This window comes from Panthera pardus, unplaced genomic scaffold, assembly GCF_024362965.1.
Source record: "Panthera pardus isolate Hobbes unplaced genomic scaffold, ASM2436296v1 HiC_scaffold_1, whole genome shotgun sequence".
Classification (NCBI taxonomy): Eukaryota; Metazoa; Chordata; class Mammalia; order Carnivora; family Felidae; genus Panthera; species Panthera pardus.
Genome location: NW_026526654.1, coordinates 84,186,446 through 84,199,762, shown reverse-complemented (window position 1 = coordinate 84,199,762; position 13,317 = coordinate 84,186,446). Strand labels below are relative to the sequence as shown.

The following is a 13,317-nucleotide window of genomic DNA, read 5'->3' as shown; positions in this document are numbered from 1 at the left end:
CCCCTTTCCGGGCTGTCTGGAAAGATTCAAGTGTCAGCTTGTGTAGGTCTATTGCCTCTTTTTCACAAAAAAAGAAAAATATTCTAAGGGTTCCCCTTGTTCTCTGAGAAGATCCCTTTGCCCGGAAGAGTGGCTTTCGGCTGGCGTTTCTTTCAGGCAGTGCCGCGGGCAGCCCGTAGGCCCTTGTAAGGCGCGCGCTGCAGCCCCGCCTCCTTCCTTTCGGCCGGAACCGCCATCTTCCAGGTAAGGCCTGCGCGTGGCTCTCGGTGCCGCTTACCCCCCAGACCTGAGTCCTGACCCTGTGACCGCTCCGCCCGTGCAGTGAGGCCTTAAAGGGACTGGTTAGACTGTTCGGGGCCCACCGGCCTGGGCGGTGGAGCCATGTCCAATCAGACCGGGAGCGGCGTGCGCCGGGTCTGGGCCGGGGGGCTGAGGACCGGACCGCGAGGCCGGGGCCCTGCGGGGGGAGAGGCTCCAGAGAAGCGAAGTCGAGATACAGGGGGGAGGCGACTCGGGTCAGTTTAGGGAATCGTTGGTTTTTCTTCGGTCCCCGCGGCTTTAGACTCCATACTCTGGGCCTTCGGACAGGCTTTGTGGGGCCGCGTGGCCCAGGCAGGCCTTTGGAACCCAGTGTGGAGTTTTGGCCCCTAATGTGCAACCTAAACTTGAAATGAGTTGGGCGGGGACTTACGGTCGTTTGGGATGGGTTTAAAACGGGCTTAAAGTCAGGAGCTTTAACCTCCAAGGAGGCCCCGGGGTGTGTGTGAAAGCCCGGGCCCGTGGTCCGAGAAAAGAGTGGATGCCCGCTTCGTCGCCTCGCAGGATGTGAATCCCAGACCCCTCGGCGTTAGTGCTTGTGAAATTATCCCGGCTGTTACAGATTTTAGGCCCAAGTCGCATTTGGACAAACGCAAAGTGCGTTCAGGTTGCCGCAGGTATTTTGTTAAGGCCGGGGCAGCCGGTGAAAGGATTCCCGAATAGTTGTGTGTCTCATGTAGACTCTTGGGGGGGGGGGGGGGTGGAGTTAGTGAATTACCACTTAATCTTAGGTTTTTTGGGGAGGGGGGTTCTAGTTTGTAAATTTTAGCTACCAGAGCTGAGCAAACCGCAGGTGGGGCGCAGGTTGGTGCTTTTGGAGACTCTAAAGAAAGCATCACTATTCCCTACATCAAGTATCATTTTCAAAAGCGTGTGTTGGGTGATTTCTTACTGGGGAAAATGGATCTGGTGAAAGAATGGTTTCTGGAGTCCGAAATTACTTCCATTATCGAGTCTGCCACTTCGTGACCGGGGGAAGTGATTTGGACCTGCAGAGCGTCCCTTGTATATATGATGAACTTCACGCTTTTGTATGCGCTGGGTACAAATGTAGAAAATTTGAGGATTCACGCAGGGTAGCTGGCACTTCATAGATGCTTAGTTATGTTTTTAACCCCGCTTTGGCGGGTCGGGTGAAACATTGTGTCCCTTTGCGTCTCAAGTTACACGAAGAAGGTGCTTTGGAGTCACTTTTCTTTTAAGGAGTGTTCATAAGTTAAGGGATTTATGTTAGGGTCTCATCAAGTTAAGCCTGACTTCCATATATTTTGCCTTGTGGTTGGAGTAGTTCCCAGCGATGGGAGTTCTGCTCTCCAGCGACCTGAAGCATAAAAGCCATTGTTTCAACCTTTTGGGGAACAGTGAAAGATGCAATTTGAAATGCCTATTTGTGAATTCTTAGATAGCGATAAATTAACTACCACTTAATATTAAACACATACACTAGAAGTTGCTCGGTGGGGCCGCCTGGGTGGCTCATTTGGTTGGGCGTCCAACTTCGACTCAGGTCATGATCTCAGGGTTCGGATTCGGACCCCACGTCAGGCTCTGTGCTGACAGCTCGGAGCCTGCAGCCTGCTCCAGATTCTGCCCCTCCCCCATTCGCACCTGCAAGCTCCCTCTCTCTCAAAATGTTAAAAAAAAATTGCTGAGTGCTTTGTAGATGTGACCCTATGTAAGAGATACGGGGTCACAAAAAATTATCTCAAGAGAAGGGGTTTAATCCACCACTTAAAAATGTAGGGTTGAGTTGTTTTGCTCTCCAACGGTAAACTACTGTCCAGTTAGTAATTCCAGTGCCTTTGGCATTCTCAGATGGGTTCTACAGAAGTGGGGTAGAAGTTTTGTTTTATGTTCTAACAGGGAAAGTACTGGTGTGGGTTCCAAAATTCAGGTCTTCGTAGCTTTAGTGTTAATAGCACTTAGGCAGTTTGCGTGAAGATCCTACATGCCAAAATGATGGGGTTTTATCCTTTATGGGAAATAATTGGTGAGTCAACTTAGATTTTTTTGTTGTAAAGCAAGCATTTGAAATTTACGGGGTTTGATTGGGTTTTTTTTTTTTTTGTTTAAAAAGACAATTACCAATTTTGCGGTTTTGTTTGATGTTTTATACTTACTGTTTTCAGTAATTCGCCAAAATGACCAACACAAAGGGAAAGAGGAGAGGTACTCGCTATATGTTCTCTAGGCCTTTTAGAAAACATGGTAAGTAGATACTTCCTTCTTGAGAGCAAACATAGTATATATTCATATAATGTGTTTTTAATAAATGGTGTTAATTAACCAGCATCTACCTAACTTGTTCTTTGTAGTAAATAAAAAGCATAAATTTCATATAGTTGTTTTTTGTCAACAAGATTTTAAAAACACAACTGTCAAAGATAAGAGTATGTTGAAAGCTAGTAAGCTTACATGTATTTTTTAGTCTGGACTTTTTAATCTTGATACTAACTATACTGATTTTTTGGGGGACAGGAGTTGTTCCTTTGGCAACATACATGCGAATCTACAAGAAAGGTGATATTGTGGACATCAAGGTAAATTCTAAAATTGGGTAAATAACCTACAGAACAACATTAGAAGCTAGAAAAGTGTAATACTGAAATTCAGATGCTAGTGTATATTGTATTTTACCTGTTGACTTTTTATTCTCCTAAATGGGAAATTTTTGGCCTAAATAAGAGCTCATAAGTGTGGAATGGCTAATTTAACTTCCAGAAACCAGAGTTTTTAAAGTGCTATTCTTGAATCTGAAAACTTTCTTACTACTTGTTTGTTAACAGGTAGTGGAAAAATCAGGTGTTTTAAGGTGGAAAGGAATAATACGTTAGTACAGAATTTAATTGTTGATGAAGATGGAGATTGCTATTTTTTAAAAAACGGTGAAAGTTATGTTCTTTTGTAATGGGTAAATGAATCCTGGTACTCTAGAGCTTAATGATGATTGTCTTTTTGATTGCTTAAAGCAATGTGAAAAACCCATTTCACCGGCTCTGAAAGCTCTTGAGTTGCCATTTAAAAGAAAAATTCTAAGAGTGTCTTAGTTACTTTAGTAAGAGGATGTAAAAAGAAGGGAAAATTGCTGGCATAACTTTGATCTCCTTTTAACAGGGAATGGGCACTGTTCAAAAAGGAATGCCCCACAAATGTTACCACGGCAAAACTGGAAGAGTCTACAATGTTACCCAGCATGCTGTTGGCATTGTTGTCAACAAACAAGTTAAGTAAGTAATGTCTGGTTTCTTTCTAGCTGATTGGTATTCCCTCATACCCCCCCGTTTCACTTTGCCAATTGGACTTGTGTCTTTATTGGTCATTCAAGTGGGGCAAAGGAAATATCCTTTCAAAACTCAAGCAAACTGGGTGTTTGTCTTGTATCCTGTCAGAGGAAACAAATTGAACTAGACCTAATGAAAAATGTTCATTAGAACTCGGTGTTAAGCAACTCTGGTGTTCAGAGTATAAAAGGATGTGTAACGATGTAAATCTAGTTAGCGATTTGGTTTTGCTTATTTAGTATTGGAAGGTCTGTCACCTCATTAAAAGAAAGCTTACAAATGGGGGGTGTTTGCCTCAGCGCCTCTTCCAGTACAATCAATAAATGATTGTAAGTTAGCTGTACCTTGCTGTTTAATCCTATTTGTTGGTAAAAGGTTTGTGGTTGATTTATTTTAAATGGATTGTGGTTTTTTTGTTTATTTTGGGGAGAGAGTACATGACAACAGGGGAGGGACTGAGAGAGAGGGAATCCCAGGCTCCACGCTGTCAGCACAGAGCCCAGTGTGGGCCTTGATCTCCCAAATCAGGATATCGTGGCAAGAGTGGGACACTTAACTGACTGACCCACCCAGGTGCCCTTAATGTTTGTTTTTTCTTTTTTTTTAATAAATGAAATTGGCAGAAGTGCTTGTGGACTTTGTTACATTTTTGCTGGAGCATTTATAGGAATTTCTGTTCTCCAGGGGCAAGATTCTTGCTAAGAGAATTAATGTACGTATCGAGCACATTAAGCACTCAAAGAGCCGAGACAGCTTCCTGAAGCGCGTGAAGGAAAATGATCAGAAAAAGAAGGAAGCCAAGGAGAAAGGTACTTGGGTTCAACTGAAGCGCCAGGTGAGTGCTTGGCAGATGGCTTCTTGGTATTGATCATGGGAATTTTAAAACTTGCTCAGTGGTCATTTTCTTTTATATGAAAGTTAATTGACTGTGTTACTTTTTTTTGGTTCTAGAGTACTTTGAAATTGATGATTGTAGTTTACATGATTGTTCCCTTGCCTTTTTTTTTTAATAGCCTGCCCCACCCAGAGAAGCACACTTTGTGAGAACCAATGGAAAGGAGCCTGAGCTGTTGGAACCCATTCCCTATGAATTCATGGCGTGAGAAATGTAAAAAAAATAAAAGACATCAAGACTGTACAAATGTTTCTTTTAATTGAGTAGCAGCGTGGTATTGTCTTCCCCAAAGAAGTATTTAAAGCAAACTTTATATCCGAATTCACTGGGGGATGGCTTTATTCAAATTTTGTGGGTTTTGAGGCACCTGGATGACTCAGTTAAGCATCCTACTTTGGGTCAGGTCATGATCTTGCAGTCCATGAGTTTGAGCCCCGTGTCAGGCTCTGTGCTGACAGCTCAGAGCCTGGATCCTGCTTTGGATTCTGTGTCTCCCTCTCTCTCTGCCCTCCCCTGCTTGTGCTCTCTCTAGAGTCTCAAAAACAAACGTTAAAATATGATGGGGTTTTTGTTTTTGCTGAAAGATGTGGTTTATTGTACAATATACTCAATTGATTAGGAACTGCCAGATAGTACCTATAACATATTTTATAGTAGTTTGAAAATAGTTCCTCTAAATCACTAAGAAAAAAGATTTTTTTAAAAACAAATGAAAGGTTATCTGTTGAGATTGCATTTAAGCACGGAAAGTTGAGTACTTGTAATTGTATTAAGTCATAAGTAGCTATGTTTTAAGGATAAAGAACTTCCATTTGAAGCCCATTACTTAAAAAGATTGTTTAAAGCATTCTGGTTCCCACTAAATTGTTTTCCCTGTCATTTCCTGTTAAGTGTTTTTCTGTATGGTGTTAGGAAAAATTTGTTTATTGGAAACGCTCTTTGTTGCCCCAGGTCCTTTGCACTTGCCTTTGCCCAAGACTGCCTGTGCTTTCTAAAGTTGGTGAATTTCTGATTGTCCTTTGTTCACCTTGCATGTCATAAGTGAACCTTCCCTAATGTATTTTAAGGAGAAAGGAGAGGAATGGAACTGGAATCAAAGGAGAAAATCTGCTTTGGGATGATAGAATTAAATCCCTTATATCTATTACCACGACAGATGTGTTTGCTTTTTTTTACAGTGTTTATAATTTTTAAAAACTTGTCTTCCCCATCACACCTGAGGTTAGCGATTGTCTTCGTAACTTTGCACTCCTAAGGCCTGGCACATAATAAGCATTTAATGAATGCTCTTGGGATTAATGAGGAAAGCACTGTCCTTTTTTTTTTTTTTTTTTTTTTTTTTTGATGTGCATTTTCTCATTCGTTGAATCTTGTTTTCCGGGATTATTTAAATCTCCCGCATGCTGTGGAAACCTCAAGAAACCTCAACAGTTCTTGGTTTGTCTTCCAGCAGCTCGTGTTAACCTCACTTTCTGTTGTCCCCTGTGAAATAAGGGTGTTCCCCACAGGAGTATAGGGATCGGACCACACGGTTCCCGGAGGTCCTTTGTGCACTCAGGGCCTGTGATTTCCTGTTAAACCATGACCCCCATGACATACTTGTGAGAAGAGGCCTGGCGGAGGACAAGATGCGCTCGGTGCGGGAGGGCTGGCGAGGCTGAATGTTGAGGGGAAGAAGGGCCGCAAGGAGAGCTGGCTTAGGGCAGTTCATCAGGACCCAGGAGCTCTCCCATCTGGGGTGCAGTGCAGTCCGTGGCAGCGGTGGTCCTGCGAATGTACGTAAGGCATTTGGGGCTTTTCGGACGACGCTTTAAAGATCGTTCTTCGCACACAGCGTGGAGTCTAAAATGTGTTTTCCAAATTCCCAATTCATTGAGAATAAATTGTTTTCCCAAAGGATTATACTAGTGTGCCCTCCCGTGAATGAAAATGCCGGTGTCCGCACCCTTCAAATTCAGCCTTTGCTAACTTGGTGGGAGGATACTGCATTCACTATGGAGTTGGCTTCACCTCCTGCAGCACTTGCCTGGTTTCCCTTTGCCTCTTCATGCAGTCTTGGCTGTGTCTTGACTGCCTTTCCGACCTCCAGATTCTCAAGGGCCTTGTAAAAACCCACATCGTCTGGTCAGTGCCTGCCTTTCTGACCTCCTACTCCTTGAGCCCAAGGTCCAATTCAATTACGCTACCTTTACGGTGCCTCAGATAAGCCAAGTTACACGCTTGCTTTTGTACTTGGTACGTTTTGTTGGGGTGGTTATCAACTTAACATTCTTAGGGTAGGGAATACTTGTTACCTACTCTACCAGAGAAGTGGGGACAAACTGCAAAGATGACCGTCTAGGAGGAGCAGTTAAGACTTCAAGCTGTGTCAAACAAGGTAAGCTAGGACGGCACGGTGTGTAAAGGGACAGCAGAGGGGAGAACGTTGGTGTTGACATGCGTCTGCTCTCGTTTCGCTGATTATTCCTGGATCTTGTACCCTTGACCCTTTCCGCTTGCTTTTCGTGGACTTCAGCTGGCAAATTAAATGACGCGGCTTCTCCTGTGCATGCCTTGTCCCGTTTGTAACTTAATTTCCTAGCGCCCCAGTGCAAATCTGGCTTCTGCCCCCACCGTTCCTATGAACCTCCTCTCGGGTCACCAAACACGTCAATTTTGATTTTACCTCCTTGATGTTTGACGTGCCAACGACTAACTTTCTGTTCCAGAGGCTTCTGCCATCCTACTTCACCCAGGTTTGCCTGCCTGTCTGACTCTGTACCCTGTTTTTCTGGCTTCGTGATGCTCCGCATCTGTCTCTATTCTCTGTATTTTCTGCATGACCCGCCAGTGGTTCTCAAGTATGGTTCCCCACATGGCATCTACGTTTTTTGGAAATTCGTTAAAAATGTGGGCCTACTGAATCAAATTCCGGGGCTGGGCCCAGCACTCTTCACAGCCTCTCTGGGTGGTTGAGGTGCTTGCTCAAGTTTGAGTCCTGTCTAATACACTTGAGACTCAAATTTCAGAGCTCACCTTCTCTGAAGCTCCGACTGTATTTCCAGCTTCCTCTTGGGCAGCTCCATCTTGATATCCTGCATAGACACAGATTCATTTGGAGGGGTTTTATTACTGGTGAAATAAATTGCATCCAGTTCCCTGAGCTTTGAGTAGTGTGTGTGTGCACTGGTCGATTACGTACCCGCCTTGAAACGCAGGTCCTTTTAAAAACGAGTAATTGTTACAGGTTGTGAAATTGTAAGTGAATCTCTTACCATGCAATTCCCTTTTTGTACACTTGACGAGAATGAAGGAAAATGTTCTAACTATAAAACTTTTCACCCTGTTTTTCAGTTAGAGCCATGACCATAAGTGAAGGTGCCTGGCTCCTTGAACTTTTAATTCTTTTCTCATCTAGCTAGGTGTCTTTTAAGGCCTCTGTTTTTGTTCAGTTGAGCCCAATCCCGAGGGTTGAATAAAATTTGTCACGCTCTGTGGTAGTGGGGAAAAAAAAGCCCCATGGTTTGATATCTCTTTGATGTTCTCACTGGTGTCTATAGGATCTCTGTACTCTGGTGGGAAAAGAAATAGGAAAAATATAAACAATGTTGCTAAAATATAAACAAAACAGGTTTATTTTTTGAGCGCAAGAGAAATAATTTTAAACAATTGGCTTTGGAAGACCAGTATTTGTCCCATCCCCACTGAAAAGGAAAACAGTTGGTATTGTTCGTACGAAAACCTTCACGGAATGTGCTCGACAGGTTATTTGGTTATGAGTAACAGTGAGGCAGCATCTGCTTGCTGTTCTTGCTGAGGTGGGAAGTGTGTGCAGAGGAGGGAGTAAGCAGCCCGGGGTTTCTGTGTTGTGATTCTTTTCAAACTGCCAGAGTGTGTGGTGAGGAGTAACCGACAGGCTAGCTCATGAAGCCCCAAACGGGAAAAGCACAGAGAAAATGCTCTCATACGTACTTGGCTAGCAAGACTGGAATGTATAGAAATCATTTGGCTTGGAAAAGAAATGCAGTGAGGTACTCTGTTGTCTCTGAGATGGGGTGATGATGATGGCTCAGCTCAAGTGAAGATGTGATTGAACTTTTTGCTCCTGAGCCAGAAGGAGATGCAGAAGAATTGCTTCTGGGAGATGAGTAAGTAAATAGTTTCAAGATCCTTGGGAGCAGAGATGATACTCTGTTTTTCACATGCTCCTAGCACTGACAGTTGCATATTGTTCCCTCCTCGAGAACAGTTCAGTGGTTTTCCATGGGCCCCAGATACATTCCCGAGCGAGCGTAGCGTTCATTGCCGTCCGTGGCGGGGTCGCCAACTTCTCGGATCACGCTACATCCTAATGTTGGAGTCTGCCAGCTCCCCGAACTTGAATTATACTTTCTACCTCCATGATTTTGCTCATGCTCTTCCTTCAGCTTGACATGCTCTCTCCTGCTCTCTGTGCTTCCACCTATCAAATATCATTGAAGCTCAGAGACCAGGCCGTTTCTCCCCGTAGTTTTCCCTGATGACCACCACCACCCCCGCCCCCTTCAGATTTAATTCTTCCCGTTGTAGCTGTACTGGGAGTTGGCACCCTGACCTGCTTTGTCACTCCTTGTCCACGACTGGTGCGTTTTCCATCCTGCTCTCTACCTTGATGGGAAGTGCCAAGACTGGACATCAGAGGGGCTGGGGCGTCTACTGCTGAATGGCTCTGTGACTTTGGGTAAGGTACCGAACTTGTCTGAATCTCAATTTAGGAGATATTTAACCCGTTTTACAGGCTTAATCTAAGATTAAGGAAGAAATGGGGCGCCTGGGTGGCTCAGTCAGTTAAGCGCCCAACTTTGGCTCAGGTCATGATCTTGTAGTTCGTGAGTGCAAGCCCCATGTCAGGCTCTGTGCTGACAGCTTGGACCCTGGAGCCTGCTTCAGTCTGTGTCTCCCTCTCTTGCTAACACTCCCCCGCTCACACTCTGTCCAAAAAAAAAAAAAAAAAAAAAAAAAAGATTAAAGAAAAAATATGAGAATTTTTTTTGTAAATTAAGCAATTTTATAAAAGGGAATTAATTTCACTGTTTAACTAGGGATGTCTGTGATGGCAGGCGGGAATGTCTTACACTTTGTCTCCTCAGTAAATGGTAACAAAGCTGTTCTCTGTGTTTTGTACCAGCACTTAATAGAGCTTTGCAATGACTAGATTTTCAATAATTTTGAAGATTGAAATAAAGTAGGGAGCTGGTACAGAAGCACAATTTTTATTCTGGGAATACTACCAAAAGGTAGTCTGTGAGTCCCCAGTAAGCTCAGTGTTCAAGGATTTAGGATACGCAGGAAAGATAGTTGATATTAGGAGATGATGGGCGGTGGGGGGAGAGATGTTCTTGAACTAGACAAGTACCCTCAGCAAAGTTTTGCCTGAGGGCTAGAAATCAAGCTTACTTGGCTGGTAAAGGGTTAATAACTTCCTGAGGCTGATACTTGCAAATTCCCAAATTCTGCCCCTCACACGTATTCTAAACACCCACAGGATTTGTGTGTCTACATCTGTGCCTACGCATCTCCATTATGTTAAAACCACTTCAGTATGCCTGTGAATTATTGGTTGCAGTGCAATTTTACAGCACTCTGGACACAAAGAAATCCAAAATGAAAGAGAACACAAGCTGCAACCATTTAAGGAAGGCTATTTATAATGTTCAGTAACAGTTCGGTAACATATTGTCTGTATTAAAAGGTCATGGATTATCTATCTGCAAATGCAAAGAATAACATTTTGAACTCTGAGCAAAGGTGCGACATGAATGCAAAATGGAACATAATCATCAGTGGACAGAGGAACAGTCTTAGGAATCTTACTTATTGGGTGACCTTAAGTCAAAACGATCTTATTTCTGACGGAATGTGAGCTGGGGAATGTGAGGTGAAGAGATAAGCCCAAGATTCAGCCAGGAAAGTGCTCTCCTTTCCCTTGAGAGTTCTGCATTTTTTTTTTTTTAATTTTTTTTTTCAACGTTTATTTATTTTTGGGACAGAGAGAGACAGAGCATGAACGGGGGAGGGACAGAGAGAGAGGGAGACACAGAATCAGAAACAGGCTCCAGGCTCTGAGCCATCAGCCCAGAGCCTGACGCGGGGCTCGAACTCACGGACCGTGAGATCGTGACCTGGCTGAAGTCGGACGCTTAACCGACTGCGCCACCCAGGCGCCCCGAGAGTTCTGCATTTTAATGGGAAAGTGAGGGGTGTTTGTGGCAGGTCCCATGGACTCCTGCTCCACAGCGATCCCCCTCTTCTATTTCTTGATTTTTAATGGGGAAGCAGTGTGCCTGCTAGCTCCTGGGAAGGGACGACGATTGTCCTAAGGGAGTGGCAGTCCCAGTCTTTGCGAGATACTTGGATAAAGTCTCAACTTCTCAGCTCTGGAGATTCAGAGATAAGAGAAAGTCTGCGGGTTCTGAGAATTATTTTGTCATAATAAAAAAGAGACCAAAGAATAGAGTCCCACCCTCCCTGCTTTGCTGAGGACTTGGTGTTTGGCGAAGCAGGGGCCCTTTTGTGTCCAAGGAGAGCCAAGAGAATCTGGGAGACAACAACTTGGACCCCTATTACTGAGCAGCTGAAGGACCCTTGGAACCGGATAGTTTCAAGGTTTTGTAAATAGTAGCTGTCTTTATGGTACCTTCTCCCCGTCGAGGAAGGAGGCGCCCTGCTTCAAATCTTTCCAGTTAAACCGAGGCTTAAAAGACTGCCTTGTGAGCCGGCAAAGGTCCGTGCAACTGAGATACGGCAGTTCATCTCAGGACACTTCCTGGAACGCTTTCTCTTGAGAGCATTTTGCTTTCAAAACCGAGGTATTTGGATGATGGTTATACATACGGTTTCTGCCCTTTCCAGTTCACACAGGGAAGACATCATTTACTCACTCACTCATTCGGAAAGTCGGTCCGTGAACAAAGGACCTTGTAAGTCCCAGCTACCACTATGTGCTGATGCTAAAGGCACAGACGAGAGTCTCTGCCCTCCTGGAGACAGGCAGGAAACCAGTTGAACAGCAAGTGACAGTTGAGACCTGTGCTGCCAAGGGCCTCCCAAGAGAGAGGAACTGGGAGACAGGGGTGGGGGTGGCAGCAATGATCAAAGAAATCTGAGAGAGGAGAGATTCCTAGTCTACTGCAGGAGCCCTGAAGAAGCCAACTGAGAAGCGAGGACAGCAGTGGGACGGAGAGGGGAGACACCAAGGTGTGCAGGCCGTAGAAATGGTGGAACTCAGAAGTGAGAGTGGTTGGAATCAAGGATGGCTCACAGGTTGCCGGTCTGGACACGTGGGGAGCCGGAAGGAACATGCATTAGTGTGGTTGGTTGCAAACATGGATCCCACTCTCTACCCCTCTCTGCATACACTCAGCCCTTTCGAATGTGACTTCAGCTGCCTCCACTAAGGAGTGGGGTGTATCTTCCCCCTCTTGAATTTGGGCCGGCATTGTGTCTCGCTTTGGCCCACAGAATGCAGCAGGGGTGATGGGTTCCACCACGGAGCCTGGGATTCAAGAGGCCTTTTCTGCTTCTGCTTCCACTCGCTGCCCAGCCGCCACAGGAGCAAACTCGGGCCAGCCTGCGGGGTGGGGAGAGACCTGTGACTCCGTCACTGCTCGTCCCCCATCACAGCTGACTGCCTGCCCGCCACCGCCCACCCCCCTGCCAGCTCTCCGCAGATACGTGAAAGGACCCAGCCTAGGTCAGCTGATTCTGGCCTAGATTAGGATAACCCCTCCACTGACCTACAGACTTGTGAGCAACTGTGGGGGATTGTCGTTTTAAACCATTAAGTTTCATGCAGTTTGTCCTGCAGCCAAAGCCAACTGACTCAGCCAAGAGAAAGGGGTGTAAGGGTGGGGCCGCCCAATAGGCAACCGGACATTTGAGGTGGGTACACAGGAGACCAGAAGCATGAAGTTCTGAACCTACAAGGATAAAATCCCAAGGCTTCTGCCTTCCGACGGTGGGCTCCCCAAACCCGAGAGCAGGCCACTTTTCCCTTTTGTGTCCTCTTCTTCCACTCCCCATCCTCACCAACTTTCATTTTAGTACTTGAGTAATAAAGCAAATGCCTGACTCAAGTGTAGAGAGCAATGGAGAATCAGTCCAAAGCCAAAGCTCCCAGGGGACGGAATGTGCATTGAGGGTTCCCTAATGAGTGGATTCAGCCAAGGCCAGCGGCGAGGGGCGAGGGTCGGGCGGGGAGGCCGAGTGGTTCCCTAATGAGTGGATTCAGCCAAGGCCAGCAGCGAGGGGCGAGGGGCGAGGGGCGAGGGTCGGGCGGGGAGGCCGAGTGGCAAACAATTACTGCCCGGAAGGGGCCTTCACATATCCGGAGCCAGATCACCGTGACCGAGTTCCCTTATACTGACACGAATTCAGGACTCCACCCCCCTCTTTCTTCCCTATTAATGTCATCCCTTAGCACCTTTTGGAAATAAACAGGGCCACTGCACTCAACAGGAATGTATCCCTCCCGTTGTTGCGGAGACACCCGACCGAGTGCACCGTTTCCTCTTTCGTTCCTCCTCCAGCTCACGGGGATCTCAGCTTCACCCACCGGCCCAGTGACCCGGGTTCGTCTCTGCGGGAAGGAGGGGCCTCCAGGGCTACGCAGGCACAGCCTGACGCGGGGCCTCCCACGCACTCGCGGGACGGCGGCGGTCCTTGCAGGGGCCGCAGGCGGGAGCCGCGCACAGCGCGTCAAGCGGCTAGGCGGCGCGCACGCCCGCGGCCACCGGCCCCTCGGCTCTCCCAGCGCGTCCCCTCCCGGCCGCCGCGGGAAGGGGCGGGAGGAGGAGGAGCCGGAGG

General features: G+C 46.2%; 1 protein-coding gene and 2 non-coding genes across 3 annotated transcripts; all 3 read left to right on the top strand.

Annotated features, from left to right (window-relative positions):
• Positions 1-193: 193 nt before the first annotated feature.
• RPL21 (ribosomal protein L21) lies at positions 194-5,644 on the top strand. Its single transcript, XM_019447907.2, has 6 exons — positions 194-243; positions 2,448-2,526; positions 2,797-2,858; positions 3,433-3,545; positions 4,284-4,434; positions 4,613-5,644. Exons 2-6 carry the CDS (start codon positions 2,460-2,462, stop codon positions 4,700-4,702), a joined length of 483 nt encoding a protein of 160 aa, XP_019303452.1. The 5' UTR covers positions 194-243; positions 2,448-2,459; the 3' UTR covers positions 4,703-5,644.
• On the top strand, positions 3,253-3,323 carry LOC128776609 (small nucleolar RNA SNORD102). Its single transcript, XR_008421776.1, has one exon. It is a non-coding gene; the product is annotated as a small nucleolar RNA SNORD102 (small nucleolar RNA).
• On the top strand, positions 3,592-3,718 carry LOC128776616 (small nucleolar RNA SNORA27). Its single transcript, XR_008421784.1, has one exon. It is a non-coding gene; the product is annotated as a small nucleolar RNA SNORA27 (small nucleolar RNA).
• Positions 5,645-13,317: the final 7,673 nt, after the last annotated feature.